This window comes from Henckelia pumila, chromosome 4 (genome assembly GCF_033568475.1).
Source record: "Henckelia pumila isolate YLH828 chromosome 4, ASM3356847v2, whole genome shotgun sequence".
Lineage (NCBI taxonomy): Eukaryota > Viridiplantae > Streptophyta > Magnoliopsida > Lamiales > Gesneriaceae > Henckelia > Henckelia pumila.
Window position 1 is genome coordinate 146,333,044 of NC_133123.1, and position 21,392 is coordinate 146,354,435.

At 36.5% G+C, this 21,392-nt stretch overlaps 1 protein-coding gene across 1 annotated transcript; it reads right to left on the minus strand.

The window, feature by feature from the left end:
• Window positions 1-3,713: 3,713 nt before the first annotated feature.
• LOC140861987 (uncharacterized) lies at window positions 3,714-5,491 on the minus strand. The gene is made up of 2 exons (XM_073264987.1): window positions 4,768-5,491; window positions 3,714-4,552 (listed from the first exon to the last, which is right to left on the minus strand). The coding sequence occupies exons 1-2, from the start codon at window positions 5,489-5,491 to the stop codon at window positions 3,714-3,716; spliced, it is 1,563 nt and encodes a 520-aa protein (XP_073121088.1).
• Window positions 5,492-21,392: the final 15,901 nt, after the last annotated feature.

A 21,392-nucleotide genomic window follows, 5' to 3' on the forward strand; every position in this document is an offset into this window, starting at 1 on the left:
ACAGAGCCCGACGGAAGACCTCGCGCGAGCTATACCCCTCACGCGTGCGGGGGGTTACAAGACAGAACCCTTGGGAAAGACTCACGCCCGCGCGAGGCACTCAGCTCGCGCGCATGCGGGCCAAAAATCCAGAGCCCCCAGGTCTCCCATGCGCGTGTGCGAGATCAAGGCTTGCCCGCGCGCAGGCAAAATGGACAGAAAAAAATCTGGAACCTGGAAAATTCATCCAAATGCAACTCCAATCACTTCTAAACTCAAGAACACATACATATCAATAATTAGAACATACAATATTCTAAGTTCTGCCCAAAATACAATAATAAGTTCGACGATAGGATCATTCGACAAGTCAAATAAATTCGAGTTTCCTAAACATGATTCAAGACATGAAATTTCATAAACCATATATGCAAGATTTCTAAAAGAACAAACTTCTAGACAGTGTCTCACTCTATCACTTCCAACTCGCTCTAGTCATGCAGCTTCTGACTCGATCCTGTCCCACCTGCCGTCAAGTACACATACAAACAAAATGACAGCCGGATAATCCGGTGAGAATATAATTCCCAGTAAAAGAGACAACTCAAACAATTCCAAATCATATATCAATTCATGTTATATAAAACAACGAGTCAATCAATTCAAAAAGGCATATCAGCACTCAACTCGAAATGCATTAAAATGCAATGCATGACTTCAAAACTCAGGATTATCTAATCGGATAATCGAATATCAATCGGTACTCGGTTGGGATCCCAGGGTCAAGTCATCACGAACAACCCACCGACACTCCCATTCGGGGTGGATGTCGTACGACTCAAACCCCTAGACTTTAGAGCAACTATAAGAAGTATTCTAGCTCATGGAAAAACTCGAAATCCAAGGCCACTTCTATATAGCTCCCTAAATCATCTAAGTTCAAAATGAATCGAATCTTCGGCTCAAGATGTATGCAAGTGAAATGAAACTCATTCAATTTAAAATCAAATAATTCAAATAACATACAAGTATGTGATTTCTTTTGGGCACTCAAATTAATTCAAATTCGAGTTAATCATCTCATTCATTCAATTGTCGTCTTCTTACCTTTCAAGTTCGTCGAGGATTCAAATCTGAAAATAACAACGAACTAAATTAATATCGAATCGAATCAAAACGAATCAATACAGGAAGTTCAATACTATACCGTCTTCAATAATCGAATCAGTTCAAACTCCCAAGTTCGTTCCAAACCCGAATCTTCAACCCAAATCTGAAAATTTTGAACATACGGATTCGCTATCAATTCATCAACTCATACCAAACCGGAAATCAAACCGAATTAATAGAACCGATAATCCAAAACTCGATTTTGACGGCATAACGGCTATAAACGGTCAATCCAAAAATCAACAAACATCATCAAACAACTCAAAACATCTCATATCATCCTCCAATCCTTCAAAACACAACAAATCTCAACAATATTCAAAACCCCATTTTCGAATTTATGCTCCAAACAATCATATAAAATCCAAACTTCGTTCTTTTTCCGAACCGACTTTGAATACACGGTCTATGCTCTCGAAAATTATCAAATTCTGACAACCCAACAAAAATCAAAGTTCGAGGATCGTAGAAAAACTTACGTCAAAACGACGCCCTCGTTGCAGTGATTGTGAATCTCAACTCGAATCTGAAATCTGACGGTCGGGTCGTGCGAATCGGACGGAAGAAAAGCTTGATGAAGATGGCTTCCATGGCTTTCTCTCGGTCTCGGTTGGCGCTTGGGGAGGGAGAGGGAATGATGGAGAGAGGTAGGGGATAGGATAGATATTATGTAAATCAAATAATATAATAATCCACATTGACTAGTCAACCGACTAATTGCAATCCGGTCCCTGAAACTCCAAATTAAATCGATTCAACCCCGGCTCAATTAATTTCCACTAATTCCAAAATAAATAATAATCAACTCTGCTAATCCTAAATAATTAATTTCAGGGCCTTACATATGATATGTGTGTTGGTGTGTTTTTTATTTGTTATTTTGGATTAAAACTTGACTCTACTTGAATTGATTTATTTCAACATTAGTGTGTAATTTAATTAACATACTAGTGTCTGTTGCACGCGATGCGTGCATATACATAATTTTTTATGTTAATTAATTTTCATATTATTTTAGAAACCACTTGATAAATTAAATATTCAAAAGTTTAAGAGTGATAATTATCTAATCTAAATCTTTCAAAAAAAAATATCTAATCTAAAAATTCAAAAATACAAAAAAAGATAAGAATGTAATTTTGGTAAATAATATTGTTTCAAGTGGTTAAAAAAAGAGGAGATTATATAAAATGACTAATTTGTATAATAATTTTGATTTTGTTGAAAATTAAGTTAGGATATAATCATAATTTCATCTCAAGTTTCACCAATCAATTAAAAATTAATTAATTAGAGGGTATCTACTATAATAATAATAATAATAATAATAATAATAATAATAATAATAATAATAATAATAATAATAATAATAATAATAATAATAATAATAATAATAATAATAATAATAATAATAATATATACTAGTATTTTGCTGCACACGTTGCGTGCTCGTACATTTCATTTTTTTAACGAAAAAAATAAATAATAAATTGTAAAATTTAAAAATAATAATAATATAATATTTTCCTAAACAAATATTCACAAAATATATATATATCTTATAAAGTAAGTGTTATTTTTGTAAATAAAATAATATTAAAGAGCACAAAATGAGCTTTTAATGGCTAGAAAAGAGAAAACCATATAAAATGACTATTTTGCCTATTAATTTTGATTTTATTGAAAATTAAGTTAGGAGATAATGGTAATTTCAAATCAAGTTTCACCAATTAATTGAAAGTTTGTTAATTAGAGGATCTCTACTTTAATAATAATAATAATAATAATAATAATAATAATAATAATAATAATAATAATAATAATAATAATAATAATAATAATAATAATAAGATATATATATATATATATTAATAACTTTTACAAGTCTAATATTTGTATATATTTAAATATAAACTCATGATATAATTATTTATCTCAATAGCTCATTACGCAAATTAAAATATATAATATTTTGTTAAAAATATGTTTATTCAGTCTACAAACAAATAAAAACAAAGTATTTGGTGTTTTAATCTTTTAATCTTTTAAGAAACTGAATAGTATTGAATTAATATTTTGTGAAATTTTTTTAAAATATTTGTGGAAAAAATATATTTACTTTATCTACAAGAAAATAAAAAACAAAGTATTTTGGTATTTCAATCTTTTAAAAACTGAATCCTTATCTAATATGCACACACTTTGTCAATTTCGACCTTATCATAATAATCGATTTTACATATAATATAAATATTGCTTTACATTTATGTCCTAACTAAAATGTTGTTTTTACTTTTATAACCCTATATATTTTTATATGTTTTTACTTATAATGTAAATAAAAGACAACATTGTTATTTCACAATGATAAAACTTTGACATTTTATTCACTCTTTTATATAGGTATAGATATAAATATAGAATAGATAGATAGATAGAATAAAATAGATAGTGATGATGTCGGAATTTTACCTCGGGTTCGGTCTGGTAGAATGGATCCTCCAATTTCTTTATGGAGCAGGTCGGGTCGGGTACCACCAAGTTCTGCACAAGCAACAACTAGGTCAAGGGGCGCCGAAAGTGTTTTCTATCAAGTTGATTTTTTCCATGCCAGAAATTCCAGGTCGGTCGACGTTATCTGTCCGGGCTACTTTTTGCTCTATTCTGACCTCCTCCACATAACACTTGCGCGAAATAACTTGATCACCTTGCACCTCCCCAACCTCATTACCCACTGGGAATTTCATTTTCTGATGCAGAGCTGATGCCACAGCCATGAAAGTGGTCATGGCAGGTCTGCCTAGTATAGCATTATAAGCGGATGGGGCGTCCACTATAATGAAACTTACAATTCGGGTTTTGCGAGTGTTGTTTTTTCCAAGAGTTAAGGGTAGGTGGACTAATCCAACAGGTCGGATGGCATGACCCGTGAAACCAAAGAGTGATGTTACCACAGGCTCCATCTTGTAATGTCCCAAATCCATTTGATTTATTGCTTCTTGGAATAAAACATTGACTGAACTGCTTGAATCCACGAATATCCTGGCCACGTCATAGTTTGCGACTGTGGCCCTTATTACCAGCGCATCGTTATGGTTGCTGGAAACCCCTTTCAAATCTTCTGGACCAAAGGAGAGGGTCGGGCCAGTATGGAAGATTTGATTCCCAATCTCCATATTTATTAATTTTCTACTGCTAGTTTTCCTAGCTCGATTGGAATCTCCGTCAGTAGGGCCTCCAGAAATCATGTTTATAATTCCTCTAGCAGGCGGAGCTGGTCTTTGATGAGCTCGGTCATCGTCGGGCTGGCCCTGATTCGGGTGATTGAAATCTTCATGGGGAGGAGCAGTCCTGGCTCTTTGCCTCGATCTTTCCTGCTGTCTCTTGGTCGGGCGATATCCCTCTTGACGGGTCAATATATTTTTTAATTCAGCATATGTTGTTGTATTATTCTTTCAATCTCTTGATCTAATTGACGACAGTTCTCAGTAATATGCCCATACTCATTATGAAAGTGACAATATTTATCTGATTCCCTGTTCCGTGGTCCCTTCTCAGTCCATGGAGGCCTTTGTGTGAGCTTCCGATCATCACAAATTTGTAAGGCTCAGACTTTACTCATGCGCAAGGGAGTGAAAGAGCTGAATTCTCCCAACAGCGCAGGTCGGAATGGTTGTCCCATTCCTGTCCCATTGCTCGGAACCCTATTGCCCTTTGGACTTTTTGGTCGCTCCCTCTTCACAGCTGCTCGCGAGACCTGAATCTCTTCCATGTTGACATATTTCTCAGCTCGGGCAAGTAATTCCTCATACGTCTCCGGCGGCCTTTTTATTAAAGATTTAAGAAAATCTTTTGTATCCAGCCCTTGCATGAATGCGCTGATGAGCAGGTCTGGGGTAGCCATGGGTACCTCGAGAGCCAAGGCACTAAACCTTCGAATGTATGCCCTCAAATTTTCATGTTCCCGTTGTTTGATGGCAAAGAGACTGAAAGTAGTGGTAGGATGCTTTTTAATACTAGCGAAGTGATGCAAAAAGGATTTGCTAAAATCCTTGAATTCCTTGATCTCCCCAGCGCGTAACGTATTGAACCATTGCTGGGCGGGTCCTATGAGAGTAGTAAAGAAAGCCCTACACTTGATCGGATCCGAATATTTATGTAGCAGAGCTGCATTCTCGAAGCGTGCTAAATGTTCCTCTGGATCGCCTTTACCATCGTACTCCCCGACGTGGGGCAATTTAAATTGTTTGGGAAGGTCAGCGTCCAATATCTCCTGAGTAAAAGGAATGTTTCTGATTGTGGTAGCTAGGTACCCGGCCTGCTTCTTCCTGAGCTGCTCCATTTCTTCCTTCAACTTTTTGATCTCCTCGAGGTGGGCATTATGATCGGGGTGCAGAATATTTGCCTCATCCCTCTCTGCCAAAGCCCTCTAAACAGCCTGAGCTATTAACAACTCTAAATTAGGATGATTTCCATTCTGATCAGCCATCGAAACTCTTTTTCTTCAAATTCCCACAGACGGCGCCAATTGATGATGTCGGAATTTTACCTCGGGTTCGGTCTGGTAGAATGGATCCTCCAATTTCTTTATGGAGCAGGTCGGGTCGGGTACCACCAAGTTCTGCACAAGCAACAACTAGGTCAAGGGGCGCCGAAAGTGTTTTCGGCGTGACCCCTCCGATGCCTAAGTCAGTATCTTGAAGGCAGAGGGTATGATTAATGCGAAAACTGAGAGATATGAGTGCGTGAATGTAAAAGTGAGAGTGAATGTGTGATGAATAATGAATACTGAATGAATTCAACCATAACAATACCTGTATTTATAAGGGAAAATAGAATAAGTTACCTAGTCGAATTGTAACATGTTAGGGAGTAGGACTCCTCACTTATTGGTCCCTTTGTAAGCTTATTGAAAGAGTGGGTGCCCAGTGAGCCAACTTGTGGCTAAGGGCTTTGATGACTCTTTGTATAAACAATCTTTTGTTTAATATAATTTACACTTTTATTAATGGCAATGACTTTATCTTTCTTCATATTGTTATATTGTGATATACTATTGTTGTTTTGATAAAGACCTTGAATATACTATAGTGTATGTAAGATGTGGTAGAACATGGAGATGTCTATCATGAAACACATCTTATAGTCACTGTATATTCTAAACTATTCCTAGTCGATTGAGCCGTCCGATAATAAGGATAAGGATCGCTCGAGTTTGAGACTAGCATTTGCGATGCGGAGTACCACGTTTCATTGGTAAGGAACATAGAGATGTTCGAAGCATGCAAATGGATATTCATATGATGAATGATCGAACTACCCTATCCGGACTTTCCAAGTGGTTATCACTTATCGAGTGGATAAAGTCCGCGGTTTTGGTTGTACACCATTAGTCCTTATTACTTGAAACATCATTGAGACTCTATATGCTAGTACTGTGCTTTGACTCGTTTACCGACTCTATTGGGGTCATCAGGTGTCGGGATTGGGTACAGTTACAACACATATAGGAGTCGATGCTTTGTTGTCAAGGATTCACCACATACTTGCGAGTGTGGATATCCTATGCGATCTGAGGAGATATTAGTGTGACGAATCTCTGGCCAGAGTACATGATGTGATTTAAGAAATGGTTTCTTAGTAGCGCATGCGATGTCACTATTTGATCTTCAAGATGCATTGCATAGTTATCGAATCTCGAGCGACTCTCGATATACCAATGGTTGTTGATTCGATCGGGATATATGGATGAAGGGACCGTACTGTACGCTAACCAAAATCTACTGGTTCTTGTAGGCACTATCAGTGATACCTAGGGAATCATGGGGCGATGTTGCTAGGCGCTCATACCATGATTCGATGGGCAAGTCGGAAATTAATGTTCCGAGTCACAAGGAGTTGTGAGCCCACGGCTAGCTGTATCCCTGAACCATTGAGGGTCACACAGTGTAATGGATTTTTAATCCCCGTTGAGATAGTTAAATTTAAAGAGTTAAATTTAATGAACGAAGAAGTTGGACTTCTTATTTAAGAGTAGAGGAGTAAGATTTCCTAAAATGACATAGGGATGGCCATTTTTGGAAATCACTGAATTCGGATTCAGAAAAATTTATCTTGACTTTAAAAAGTGCAGAAATGGTTTCTGTGCACATTGGTGAAATCGGTTTATCAATCGGAGTCACGATGAATTTTATATTAATTTCTGAACATGCGGGCTTTGCTTGTCGGGCTTGAACTTATGACTAATGGGCCCTAAGCTGTTAGTGGCCTGCATTATAAATAAGTTATTGCAGTACAGAAATTACACACAACAGGCACAAAATTTTCGAAAACCCTAAGCTATTTTTCTTAAAGTGGCCGCCCCCTCTCCCTCTCTCTACTCGAGAAAAATTCCAGCCTGTGATTTTGAATTACAGTCTGGTTTAACGGATCAAATTCGTTAACTCTCTTCGTAGAAAACTTCTGATAGATTTTATAGTGCAATATATCAGAGGGATTAAATCTCTATTCGTGGACCTGATTGAAGAACTGTTCGTCCATCGGTTCCAGGGAGATACAACAAGAGCAGAGAAATCTGTTGGTGTCCAGAATCTCGATTCGAGATTAAAGGTAAAAATTTTATAATAGTTATTTAAATTTTTACACACACAATTTAATCGTAAAGATTTGATACCCAATATGGAATCGTTCCATATAATAAAAATTTTAAACTTTCGCTGCACCGGGTATCAATCTTGTTTGATCTGAACGCCGCTCACTACAACACTTATCTCTATCTCATAAATATTTGATAAGATCTAAGCTTATCTCGTATATATCAAAATCCCACTTGAATTAGAAAAAGATTGTACATGGCCCATTAAAGCATAACCTAGCTCGGCCCATTATGACCAGCCCAGGTCATGACAAAACCCAACATAGCTTTGGACTGGACTGGACCCTACCACCTTGGGCTATGCTAGGTAAACCCATTATAAACGGGCTCGGGTGGAAATATTTTATCGGGGTAACAGATAGAATAGAATAGAATAGAATAGATAGATAGATAGAATAAAATAGATAGAATAGAATAGATAGATGAATAATAGATTTAAGGAATCATGAGACGATCCTAGTACTACACAATCTTACAATAATTCTAAAGATCTCACACTTACACGATTTGTTGATTCTATTTCCAACATGATGAAATTTATGTAAATTGGAGTGGAAAGGTTCTCATAAGTAGTCTCCGAAGCACAATGAAAAGGGCAGTTGAACTCATCACTACCTATTAACAAGATATTTCATGCATAGAAATATTGTGTTAGAGGAGATCCCTGTTAGGATACGACCTAGACATGTTTGATTGGCTAGAGGTTTCGAACAGAGATTTCATATGAATTTAATACATAAGGACCGAAAAAAAAACACACTTATCCGAGAGAATCAGTAAGAGATCTTCTGTAGTTTGTTGGGTGGGAAATGTAGCATATAGTTGGCTGCTCATCCAATTTCACTTTCAAACAATCTATAGCCAGAGTAGTGATGCGCAAAGCGACCTTCTCATCTACGTTAAAAGAGTGATCCACTGCTGAATTTTTGAGATCGTTGTGGATTCATCACATATGTCTAAGGGAAGGTCTAGGTATTGATGTTTGTTGATGAGCTCCAGAAGTAGAATACCAAAAGCAAAAATATCACATCTCGTGGACCAGGGTGGGCCTACAAACATGAACTCCAAATGTGTTGGCATTGAAACTTGGTTGGACTAATAATTGTGAATGCATCATTCCCAGGGATGTGATGGACATGGAAAAGGGATGAAAAAAAAGGAAGAAGGATGCGTTGTGCTTTATTATTTAGTTGATGAATGACTTGGATAATCAAATGCCTCTTACATACTCTAGTATCATAACAAAATCATGGAATGCTTAAACCTGAAAAGGAACTAACTAATGACTATCGGACAAACTCTACGATTTTGATACAAATGGTTGATTACGGATTTAAAGAATGAAAGAATGCATTGACATGATAAATTATCCGTATCTATTGACATTTACCTATGCAAATTCTGCCAAGAAACTCGTACTTCAAGTCTTTTGAACATTATTAATATGGTGAGTGCAATAAAAACTCTGGTTTTATACTTGTGCAAGTTTGGGCAAGGAGAGGGAGAAAGGAGGAAGGGCAGTGTATGCTGGCTTTTAGCAGTGAATTTACCTACCAAACTTCCAGTGGAAATGCAAAGAATAGTGACAAAAGATAGGCAGCTAAATTCATAGATAACAAGCACAGAATGAAGAAATGGATGCATATACCGCCCAAATATGTCGTATGTAAAATGTAAAGTTTCTCAATGATCTCCTCATACTCCTTCTGGTATTCCAAGTATGAGAACTGCCAAAAGTCATACACCACCGCACTTTTGTCCTCGACGATGGCAATGATGAGTAGGATCATGACAAGACTTACTGGCATGCAAAAGCTTTTGTAAAGGATAACAGAAACAACGAAAGTGACGAAACCTCAGTGAGCAAGATTGTTTTAGAATGGTCACCGCAATGGAGAAGTCCCTTGTTGTGAAATGTTTCCAGCACGCTTGCCATTTCATTCGCTACCTTCATTTTGTCCTCCCAAGTAAAGTTATCTAGTAGAAAGCAACCAGAAAAGAGTTATCAAGAATGATACATTGGTAGTGTTTGAGATAGTTTCTAACAAAATTTGGACTCCCAAACACTAGCATAATAATGTTGCTAGGAAAAATGAGCTCACAGACCACAAGGAATAATCTCGTGCAAAAGTTGGAGTGGTTTTCCTCCCACATAGTCATATACAACCGCCAGTCGCCTTTCGCAATGGAATCCAATCTGAAAGGAATATTTTATTCCTTAAAATCATCCTATTTTGAAAAATATTTTATTTAATATCTTTTGTCTTTCTTGGACATGAAGTAATTTTAAATAAGTTATTTACTTCCTTGTTTAACTTGATTTGAGATATGATTAAGTTTATCATAATATTTATTATCTTATCTCTAATGATTTAATTCCTTTATTATGTAGATTTGATTTGATAAAAAAGGAACAAGATCTAGAGTCCTATGTCTACAAGGAAATAACTACAAAGAAGGATTCTAGTCTATATATTGGAGAGAAAGACCGATTAATTAAGAGGAACGATATAGCTTTAAAATACGTACGTTGAGAAGGAGCTGAAGATTTGTCTGAAGCTTTGATCGGTCGTCATAACTTGAAGCCTTGAAGAACACTCGAAGATCGGTGATCAAGAAGTGTGCTGCTCGTGTGAATTTTGGCTTCAATATTTTTTTATCCTTACTTCGTTTTCGTTATTCTATTCTATATAGAATGTTTTTAGGAGAACTTTTTAGTATTTATTTTCTCACTTATTTTGAGAAATTAATTTTTACAATAATCACTAGTTTTAGGGTTTGTAAAATTCTTTGAAAGTTTTCTAGTGAAGTTTTGCCCTGAGACGCTATAAGAGTATTTTTTTACTCTTGCTTAAATCATTTGAGTATGTTTATTGGTTGCTTGTTTATTTTATTTACGCTTTAATTATATTTCGCTGCAAATTACTCAAGGTGTTATTGTAGATGTTGTCACCACCTTGTGACAACACCTCAAACAGTTTATGTGCAACCCAATTCCCTTACAAGTGGCATCAGAGCCATCTTCTTGATACACTAAAAACTAATCTTGGTTTTTTTATTTTATTACAGGGAAAAAGATGGACTCATCGTCTGTTGCGAACTCATTTTTGAAACCTCCGGTCCTTGATGGCACAAATTACGCACTATGGAAGAATAAGATGCGATATACTATTAAAGCTATGGATGTTCGTGCTTGGCAAAGTATTCTGACTGGTTGGACTCCTCCAAAGATGCTAGATGAAGATGGAGACTATATCATCAAGCAAGAAGAAACTTGGACTGCCGAGGAAACACAAAGTTCAAGCTACAATGCTAAAGCACTCAATGAAATTTTTGCAACTGTGGATATGAGGATGTATGAAATCATATCTGACTGCACTATTGCTAAGGATGCATGGGATGATCTTCAAGAACACTGTGAAGGAATTGATAGCGTGAGAAGAACAAGATTGAGATTGTTAAACGCAAAATTTGAGAATATCAGGATGGATGAGAATGAAACTTTTGCTGATTATGATAAGAAACTTAGGGAGATAGCTACAGAGGTGCATGCTCTTGGAGGACCTATTGCTAGTGAAACTATGGTGAACAAGGTTCTTCGACCCTTGCCTAAAAGATTCAATGGGAATATTTGGGTGCTTGAAGAAATAAACGACACTTTAAAGATGAAGATGACTGAACTGATTAGCATCCTTCAAGTTTTTGAGATGAACAATACATAACAAGAGCAGGATTAAGGAAAATCAATAGCCCTTCAAGCCTCAAAACCCTCATACGAGGAGTATGTTCAATTTCATCAAGAAGTTCATCAATCTGGTTTAGAAGATGATTCGATCTCTCTCATGACTAGGAAATTCAATGATTATCTGAAGAAGATGAAAGAGTCAAGAAAGATGGATCAAAAGCTCAAGGCTCTAATGTTCTCTAACAAGCCTTTAAGGATTACTGAACCAGAACAATCACCAAGAAAACCTGTTGATACTCCTAAGACTCGACTGTTGTTGGAAGGGAAGAAGAAGTTTGTCTCAAAGAAGTTGGACACTGTTCAATGTCATGCTTGTCAAGGCTTTGGACACTATGCAAATGAGTGTGCCAACATGTGAAGCCTCGGGTTGCTAATCTTATTCTTAGGGCAATTAGTAATTAAAAATTATTAATTAACAAAGGAAGGAATAAGATCAAACAAATTTTTTTTTCAAAGGGGGTGCGCGGGGTCGGTCAAAAAGAGCAGACCATTCGCCCCCCTAACCCAACTCTCGGGTTGGGAACAAAATAGGCAGCGCTCGGTCCACTAAAAAGAGCAGACCGAGCAAAACACTGGGCAGTCTTTTGCTCTGATTTTTGACAGCAAAAATTGATCTTTTCAACCCTTCCAATCCAACATAATGATGTCCCAAAACATGTAAACATACATAGAACAAGATCTAAACATATTTATAATAAGTTGATACATCAAACCAACCATTTAAAATCCAACAAAACCATGAAACTAGAAAAGGTGTTCATCAACTCCTCAAGAACACATTCATAAGTGTTTCTAACACGCTTGCTAAGCTTAATATACATTGTTTCAACTACAACAACCCGAGTCCACATCTCTAGACTCTCTTATGAGCTACCCTCGTCGACTTTGGCCAGCTCATGCCCCATCTGTTGTCATGCACACATACAAAACAAAGCAACAGCCGGATAAACTCCGGTGAGAAAACATTCCCAGTATAATCAACATATATAAAACGTTAAATAAATGATATCGACTCTATTCATAATCGACTCAACAAGAGAGTAAATAACGCATATATCGATTAAGAATTGATTCATAATTCGTTGTTGCCATCAAGATTCGTAACCGATCTTGACATGGATATCCATCTATCGTAGTCATTCTGGACTAGAAAATAAGATCGCCTCATATCTTGGCGTAGAATCAACTCAATATCATATCATATCATCATCATATCGACTCAAACTCAAAGATCCACTACCTAAGATGGATCGACAACATCAAAATCAAATCAAAACAATAAAAAGTATGTGGTTTTGGCGGGACAACTCAAGAAGCGTCATTCTCGAGTTTCAAAATCCCTGACTCGCGATGTCGTCATTATACCTTCGTATATCTCGGTTCTGAATACTTCAAATCTCAACTTCTTCTTCTTCGGTTCAACTCGGAGTCTGAAGTCGTTAGCCTTCAAAACTCAACTGAATCTGAAGAATAAAAATGCTATAACATCAATAACATCTAAAGAAAGATCTCAGCTCAGTCATAGGCTATCAAAACAGTCTCAAAACATAATCCATCAACGTAGCGATTGAAAATCGGTAACCGACGAAATATCGTAATCATTTTCCAACTCATACACGTGATACATCAGCAATAACAACTCAAATATCAAGATAACAGCAGCTATAACCATCGAACACAAGCTGAAAATCAGGATTAAGTACAAGCAACATGAATTCTTCGAGCCGATTTCGATATCGGAATGTAGAAACGTCGAAGAACATATACATAGCATCAATATCTGATATCTACCAACTTTTGAGCTTCAAAACATGCCGAAATAAAGCAAGACTTACATCAAATCGAAGCCCTTGATTTAAGGATTCCAGAACACTTTTCGGAATTGAAATCGGACGATCGAATCAAAAGTTACAGCAATTTGAAAATCGGAAAAACAAAGAGAAAGGAAGGTCTCGGCCCTTTGTTCAGAATTTTTCTAAAATTATTTGCATATCACATGTATACATGCTGAGACATCAATTAAAATCTGATAACAGCAAGCCAAATTGCACTTTAGCCCCTCAGTTCTTCATAAATTACAATTCGGTCCTCGACCCTTATTTTAATTCAATTTTAATCCTAAATAATTTAAGAATATTAGAATTTAAATCGAAAATTTAAATATTCCCAAATTAAATATACTCGGATTAAAATTAAATTATCTCGGATTACATTAAATAATCCTGGATTAAATTAAATAATCATGGGCCTTACACAACACGCTTAGGAAAGGAATGAACACATCTTTGAGTGATGAAGAGTACGAAGAAGAAGAACATGAAGATGAAGAAAGCCATATTGCCTTATCTGCCCTCATGAAGAACAAGAAAAAGTTTCAAGTCAATCCTTTAGGTGTTGACACCTGCACACCTGGCCGCAACATCTCCCAAAGGTCAGTGTGTTTGAATTCCTCCATTACTGATAATATGTGTGATAATGATACATGTGAAGAGATAATGTCCATGGAAGAAGCTCGGATGATGTTTGAAGAATTACATACTGATTGGGTTGAAAGGAATAAGATGAATACTATTCTTTCAAAGAAAAATTCTGATCTAAAGGCTGATGTGTCAAGACTGGAAGTCATGCTGAGTAAGAAAGATATGAAATTAAGTCAAGTGAAGGAAGAACTCAGAAAATCAAATGCTACTTTGGCCAAGTTTAATTCAATTACTTCCAAACTTGATTCTCTACTTATGATGGGAAGAGATGGTACGGATGGTTTAGGTTATGAAAATAACATATTTGAGGTTGGTAAAAGTTTGGAAGACCCTGTGTTTGTCAAGGAAAGTTGCAGTACTGAAAGCTCAAATAAAAGGCCTCGCCAATTGTCCCTCCAAAACCAAAGCCATAGCCTGCTGCTCCTTCAATGTCTAGAAGGAAACGTAAGTACATTTGTCACTACTGTCATAGACCTAGTCACATCAAACCGTACTTTTTTAAGCTGCAAGAAGACTACAGGTATAGATCTGCATCGAAGGTGTTGCCTAAGGTGTTGCCAACACCTCCCACAACATCTCCAGAAACAGATCTTATGTAAAAAAGGTTTGGGTACCAAAAGCTGATATTCAATGTCATATGATTTATACTGCTTTGAGAACTAATGTTTCAGGTGCTTGGTACTTTGATAGCGGTAGCTCGCATCATATGACAGGTTCCAAGAAGTTCCTTACTGATTATGTCGAACAGAAAAGTGGAAAAGTAACCTATGGAGGAGGATCAAAAGGAAACATTGTTGGGAAGGGAACTCTGAATGTTGCTGGTTTGCCTAAGCTTCGCAATGTGCTTCATGTTGAAGGACTAACCGCAAATCTAATAAGCATAAGCCAACTTTGTGATGAAAATTTGCATGTGCAATTTGATAAGAAATTATGCAAAGTTTTTGATGATTAAAATCTCTGTGTCATGACAGGTACTAGGTCATCCGACAACTGCTATCAACTCGGAGAAGAGATGGCTTGTAGGCACACAAAAGTTAATGAGTTTGATCTATGGCATCAAAAACTGGGTCATGCAAATTTCAAGACATTAAAGAACTTAAGTAAGTTAGATGCTGTGAGAGGTATGCCTAACTTAAAATCTGGTATTCCATTTGTTTGTGAAGCGTGTCAGAAAGGGAAGCAGACTAAGGTGTCACACGAGGTGTTTCCAACATTTGTGACAACACACTGCCTTGAGGTTTTACATATGGACTTGATGGGTCCAATGGATGTTGAAAGCTTTGGTGGTAAGAAATATTATTTTGTTTGTGTGGATGATTTCTCACGATACACTTGGATAAATTTTCTGAGAGAAAAATCAGACACATTTGATGCCTTCAAGAAACTGCTCACTAAGATTTCGAACCTATACAATCTAAAGGTAATCAAAATTCATACTGACCATGATAAAGAGTTCGAAATTTCTTCTTTTGCTAGTTTGTGTGATAAGAAAGGTATTTCGCATGAATTCTTTGCTCCTAAAACTCCACAACAAAATGGAATTACTGAAAGAAAAAATAGGACTTTGCAAGAAATGGAAAGAGTGATGTTGAGTTTGAAAAATATTTCAAAACGTTTTTGGGCTGAAGCCTTGAATACTGCATGTCATATTTCAAATAGAGTTTATTTGAGGAATGGCACTACTATGACATCCTATGAAATCCTCATGGGAAAGAGGACAAACCTAAAATATTTTCATGTTTTTGGATGTGTATGTCACGTTTTGAATGATAGAGATCATCTTGCTAAGTTTGATGCAAAAAGTGATAAGTGTATGTTCTTGGGATATCCATCAAATAGCCGAGCCTATAGGATGTATAACTTGACAACAATGACTATTTTTGATTCAATTAATGTTGTTTTTTATGACCTTGCAGATCTAAAGAAGAAAAAAGCTGAGGATGAAGTTAATGATCTGCTGGATAATTCTGGAAATTCAGATGTTGTCAAAGGAGTGTTGTCAACACCTCATACAAAAAATCCAGAATCAAAAGTTGAAAAGCTTACTGATGAGAACAGTGAGGTAAACTGTAGCACCTAAAACCCAATATATTAAATCACATGCATTAAATCAAATAAATATTATGATTATTATTTTTAATTTTAATCGATTTAAAATTCTTTATCTTAATAATTTGTGTAATGTGTGTGTGTGTGTTTGGCTTTCATGAGCCTATGAGGGCTCGGGTTTGGCTTTGTGCCTTTCAACTTCTAGTTGGTGTTTTGAACTCATGGAAATGAATTTTTAGCACTTGAACAAAATTTACATGGTGAAATGGAAAAATTCAGAATGTAACATATTGAGTTTGATCCACATTTATGGGTGTTTGATTGGTTTTGAGCCTCACTTGATGTTAGGCAAGTCACATTGTGTTCATGTCTTGAAATGTTGTAAATTGTATTGAGTTTGTCGCTTTTAAATTGAAGTTTTGGAAGAAATGGATGAAAGGAGTGGAGGGGCTGCCCATGGAGTGTTCATGGGTCTTAAACATGTGTTTTTATTAACTTTTGGGTGGATTACGAGGCTGGTTGTTAGAATTTTGGTTGGGTTGTTAGCTAGTAGTGTTTTGAAGGCATTGAGTTAAGTGCTTCGGTCAAAAAGGAGGAGTTAAGTAGAGTCGAGCTAAAGCCTTGTCCAAGGGCCCTAGATGGTCATTTAGGGATGCTTACAAGTTTCTTGGATGGGTTTTTGGGGTGTTAGGGCATGAGGAGTGAATTTGGTAAGCCATATCCTTAAGAGTGCCAAAACAGAATTTTTATCGTCGCGTCAAGTCTAGGGAAAATGGTTCTGGTGAAGTCGGTTCTGGAGGGCTGGACAGTGGCTACCCCTGATATTCTTAAATTATAAGATTTTAGGATCGTGTCGGTGTAAATTGGGCCTATTTCGGATAAAAATCAATTGGGTTACGTACGTTTTAAGTTAGAGTGACGAGAGCAGATTTTTTCCTTGTTTACGGGCTGTCCGGGTGTCTAAGTTTTTGAGTTGGTTTGGCCCATTATAAAAATGTAAATACTGGTTATTAGAGTATTTTAAGGCGTGTTTGAGGTGCCGGTTTGAACGGGACGTCTTTTGGATTAATATAGGATGAGTTATGGAATTTATAGGTTGACCGCTCGAGTTAGGACCTTGTGAGCGTAAACTTAAGTAAAAAGGGAGTAAAAAGGGAGTAAAGCTTTAAGCCAAGGGTGCTCCCCTACACTCCAATCATCCATAAAATTTATGTTGTGCTATCTTTTGAGTTTGCTTTGTTTACCTTATTCAACGCCATATATTCGCGTGTGTGATTTTAAATCTACTTAAGATTCTATTCCCGAAGCCTTGTATTAAAAGAATGTTGTAAATGTAAATGTTGAATTGAGAAATGTTAAATGAATGAAAAGTTAAAGTATGAGGTGAATTGGTTGTGACTTAGACGTGCAATGTTGGGTCGGGGGATGCCTCGGCTCACTTGCCAATTGAGACGTGTAGTACGGTGTTTAACGGGAGACATCCCGGCATCCCTACCAAATTGAGACGTGTAGTATGGTGTTTAACGGGAGAAATCTCGGCATCCCTACAAAAATATAGAGGGGCAATGTGGTGTTTAACGGGAGAAATCTCGGCATCCTTACCGGCATAGTATACTATAGCCATTGATCGATCAAAATCATAGTCACAATCGAGGATCTAAATTCACAAGTAAAGGAAAAGGATAAATAAATCATGAATGTTACTTTTAATTGCATATTGAGATTGTTTCTACTTCGGGCATGTTATTACATTTTCCGTTTGTGTGAATTTCATTGTATACTTAGTACTACTTTAGTATGATGCATTATTTTGAACCCTTGCTGTATTATTTAAATCTTGCTGGGCTTTTAGGCTCATTACTTTGCTCGGTGCAGGTTGTACTTTGTTGAGCATGACTCTTGAGTGGACTGCGATGCGGGCACGGCACATCCCTCCGACCTATGCTATTCTTCCGCAGAAGTTTATTCAAACTTAAATATTATGAAATATTTATTTTGTTTATTCGGTAAATGTAAATGAAATGATTTTTAAGATTTTTTTCATGGTATGTAAGGATTAAATTGTAATATTTTGATGTTTTTGATTTTGAACATTTTCCCACAGTTTCTCTTTTATTTATTCTGGTCTAGTTTATCTGTATTGTTGGTTGCTTTTGTTGTTTGCTATCTGTGTCAGATGGGTTTTAAAACAAACAGATGGGTCATGCCGAAATTTTTTGAAAAATCCGCATTTTTATTTAAGTTTATTTAAATTATAATCTTTAGGGTCATTTCATAAACGAAGCTGGAAAGAATGTTCCAAGCAGAATTCAGAAGAATCATCCAACCTCACAGGTCATTAGAGATGTGCATGGAGACTTGCAAACTCGAAGGAAAGAGAAAGTGGATTATCGAAAGATGGCAGGTTTGTTGTGCATGAGTTCTATGTATTCTCAGGTAAGATTCTCTTGTTTCGTGTCAAACATTGAACCCAAAAAGGTTGAAGAGGCTTTAAAAGATGAATTTTGGGTCAATGCTATGCATGAAGAGTTAGAACAATTTGTTAGGAATGATGTTTGGTACTTGGTACCGTGTCCTGCTCATGGTAATGTTATAGGAACTAAATGGATTTTCAAAAATAAAACTGATGAGTCAAAAAAACATCATTAGAATAAAGCTAGGTTGGTAGCTCAAGGGTATACACAGGTTGAAGGGGTGGATTTTGATGAAACCTTTGCTCCTGTAGCCCGCATTGAGTCTGTCCGACTTTTGCTTGCTATTTCGTGTAACATGGGAATGAAACTCTTCCAAATGGATGTAAAAAGTGCCTTTTTAAATGGGATCCTAAATGAAGAAGTTTTTGTGAAATAACCTAAAGGGTTTGAGGATCCGAATCATCTTGATTATGTGTATTGAAAAAGGCATTGTATGGATTGAAGCAAGCACCACGTGCATGGTATGGGAGACTAACTGAGTATTTGCTCAATATTGGGTTCAAAAGAGGTGAATTTGATAAGACTTTCTTTGTGCAAAAGTCTCAAGGTAATATCTTAATTTTCCAAATTTATGTGGATGATATAATATTTTGTGCTTCAAATGATAAACTTGTTGATGATTTTGTGAATTGCATGTCTTCTACATTTGAGATGAGCATGGTTGGTGAGTTAACATATTTCTTGGGCTTGCAAGTGAAACAAATGCATGATGGTATATTTCTGTGTCAAAGAAAGTATGCTAAAAATCTTGTGAAGAAGTTTCTGAATGACAACACTAAACACATGCGCACACCTATGGGGTCTAATGAAAAACTATCTAGGGAGGATGTTGCCGAAGGTGTTGACAACACCCTCTACAAAAGCATGATTTGTAGTATTTTGTATTTAAGTGCTACGAGACCTGATATCATGTATAGTGTTTGTCTGTGTGCTAGATACCAGTCTAACCCAAAAGTTACTCATTTGAAGGCCGTAAAACGTATATTGAAATATGTGGCAGGTACTTTGAATTTGGGTTTGTGGTACACTAAAGAAATCAATTCGAATTTGGTAGGGTTTAGTGATGCTGACTGGGCTGGGGATTTAGATGAGATAAAGAGCACTTCGGGATGATGTTTTTACTTGGGGAATAACCTAGTGTCATGGTATAGTAAGAAACAAAACTATGTCTCACTTTCTACTGCCGAGTCTGGGTATGTTGTTGTTGGTAGTTGTTGCTCACAACTTCTTTGGATGAATCAAATTCTAAATGATTATGGTGTTAAGAGTGATACTCCTATTGTGCACTGTGATAATTCTAGTACCATTGATATATCCAAAAATCCAGTACAATACTCTCGAACCAAACACATTGACATTAGACATCACTTCATTCGAGATTTGGTCGAGAAAAGCATGATCTTAATTGATTTTGTTGGAACAAATAACCAATTAGCTGATATATTCACTAAAGCTTTGGATTTCGGGAGATTCTCCAGTTTAAGAAAGTCTCTCAGTATGTGTGCATTATAGACAGAAACTAGATGTTGTCAGGAGTGTTGCCAACACCCTGTGACAACACATTTTCTTGCATGTGCATTTTTAGTATCTTAGGCATATTGCATTCATGCATTCATTCTGTTATGTGTTTGAAACCTTGTAACCATCTACTGGTCTTCACTCAGGATTCTGTGCAAAATATTTTACAGCTTAATATGGATTAATTGAAGAGTTCTGACTAAGTCACGAAGTAGTGGAGGGACGTTCGTGTATTCCATGATCTTGTCCCAAATGAAAAGTGACTTTGCAAAATCAGGATAAACAAAGAACAAGGATGGCTAAGCTTGAATTGAGTCAATAATCAAATTTGATTGATAATCAGAAGCAAATGGAAAAAGGTACCTAAAGGGGTCCATTGAAGATCGTTCCTTTAGTGTGCAGGCTACCACTTCTGTAAAAATAATAAAGTGGATATCAAAAGTTTTCAAAATCCTGAAGTGTTGCTGGGAGATGTTACCAACATCGTGGATAACACTTCATTTGTCAACATTTATTTGTGCATATAATTGCATTTTATTTTTTTTGTCACACTCTGTTTTAGACATAATTAGGACATGCATATTTTTTTTTATTATTTTGTGAATATCTTTGACCGAAAGGTTATGAATTCTGATCAAATAAAAAATTTGAATTTTGCCCTATCCTATGAATTTTTGAATTTGAATGTGATTGGATTTTGTATCAGTGGTGTTATATTCTGATGATGAGTTAAATTTGGAATTATTGGTGAAATATTTGGGCCTAAATTATCGGTAAGAATCGAAGAGATTTGTTTCCTAATTTAATTCGATTTGTTATCGTTTTGGAGTGTTACCGTTGGAATTTATTACCGTTAGAGGAGCTGTAATTCGAGTAAGAATAGGAAGGGTTGTGTGTGGTATTTATTTGGGTAATTATCTGCTTTCGGAAATATTCTTACCATCTTAAGCCTTCGAATTTCTCATAGTTCCTTTGTCCCTGTTTTTTATCATTCATCTGCCCTAAAATTTTTTTGAGTGTTTACTCTCGCATATTCAAATGGCAGGAAAGGGTTTTGATCCCCCAAGATATTCGATCGGAGATGGGCCACACGGAAGATGCTGCTGAAGGTGTGAAAACACCTCTGTCACCACACCCTCTGTCCGAGCAAGCTCTGATTCCTGTTGCTGAGGAACCTGTGCTCCTGGACTCCATCGCTCCAGGAGAGCCAAGCAATGAGATTGATGTGGAGAATCTGCCAGATATGTCCGTACTAAACAAGGTGTTTCCCACGAAACCCTTGACCCGTAGATCCAAGAGACAGGCTGGGTATAACCCAGATT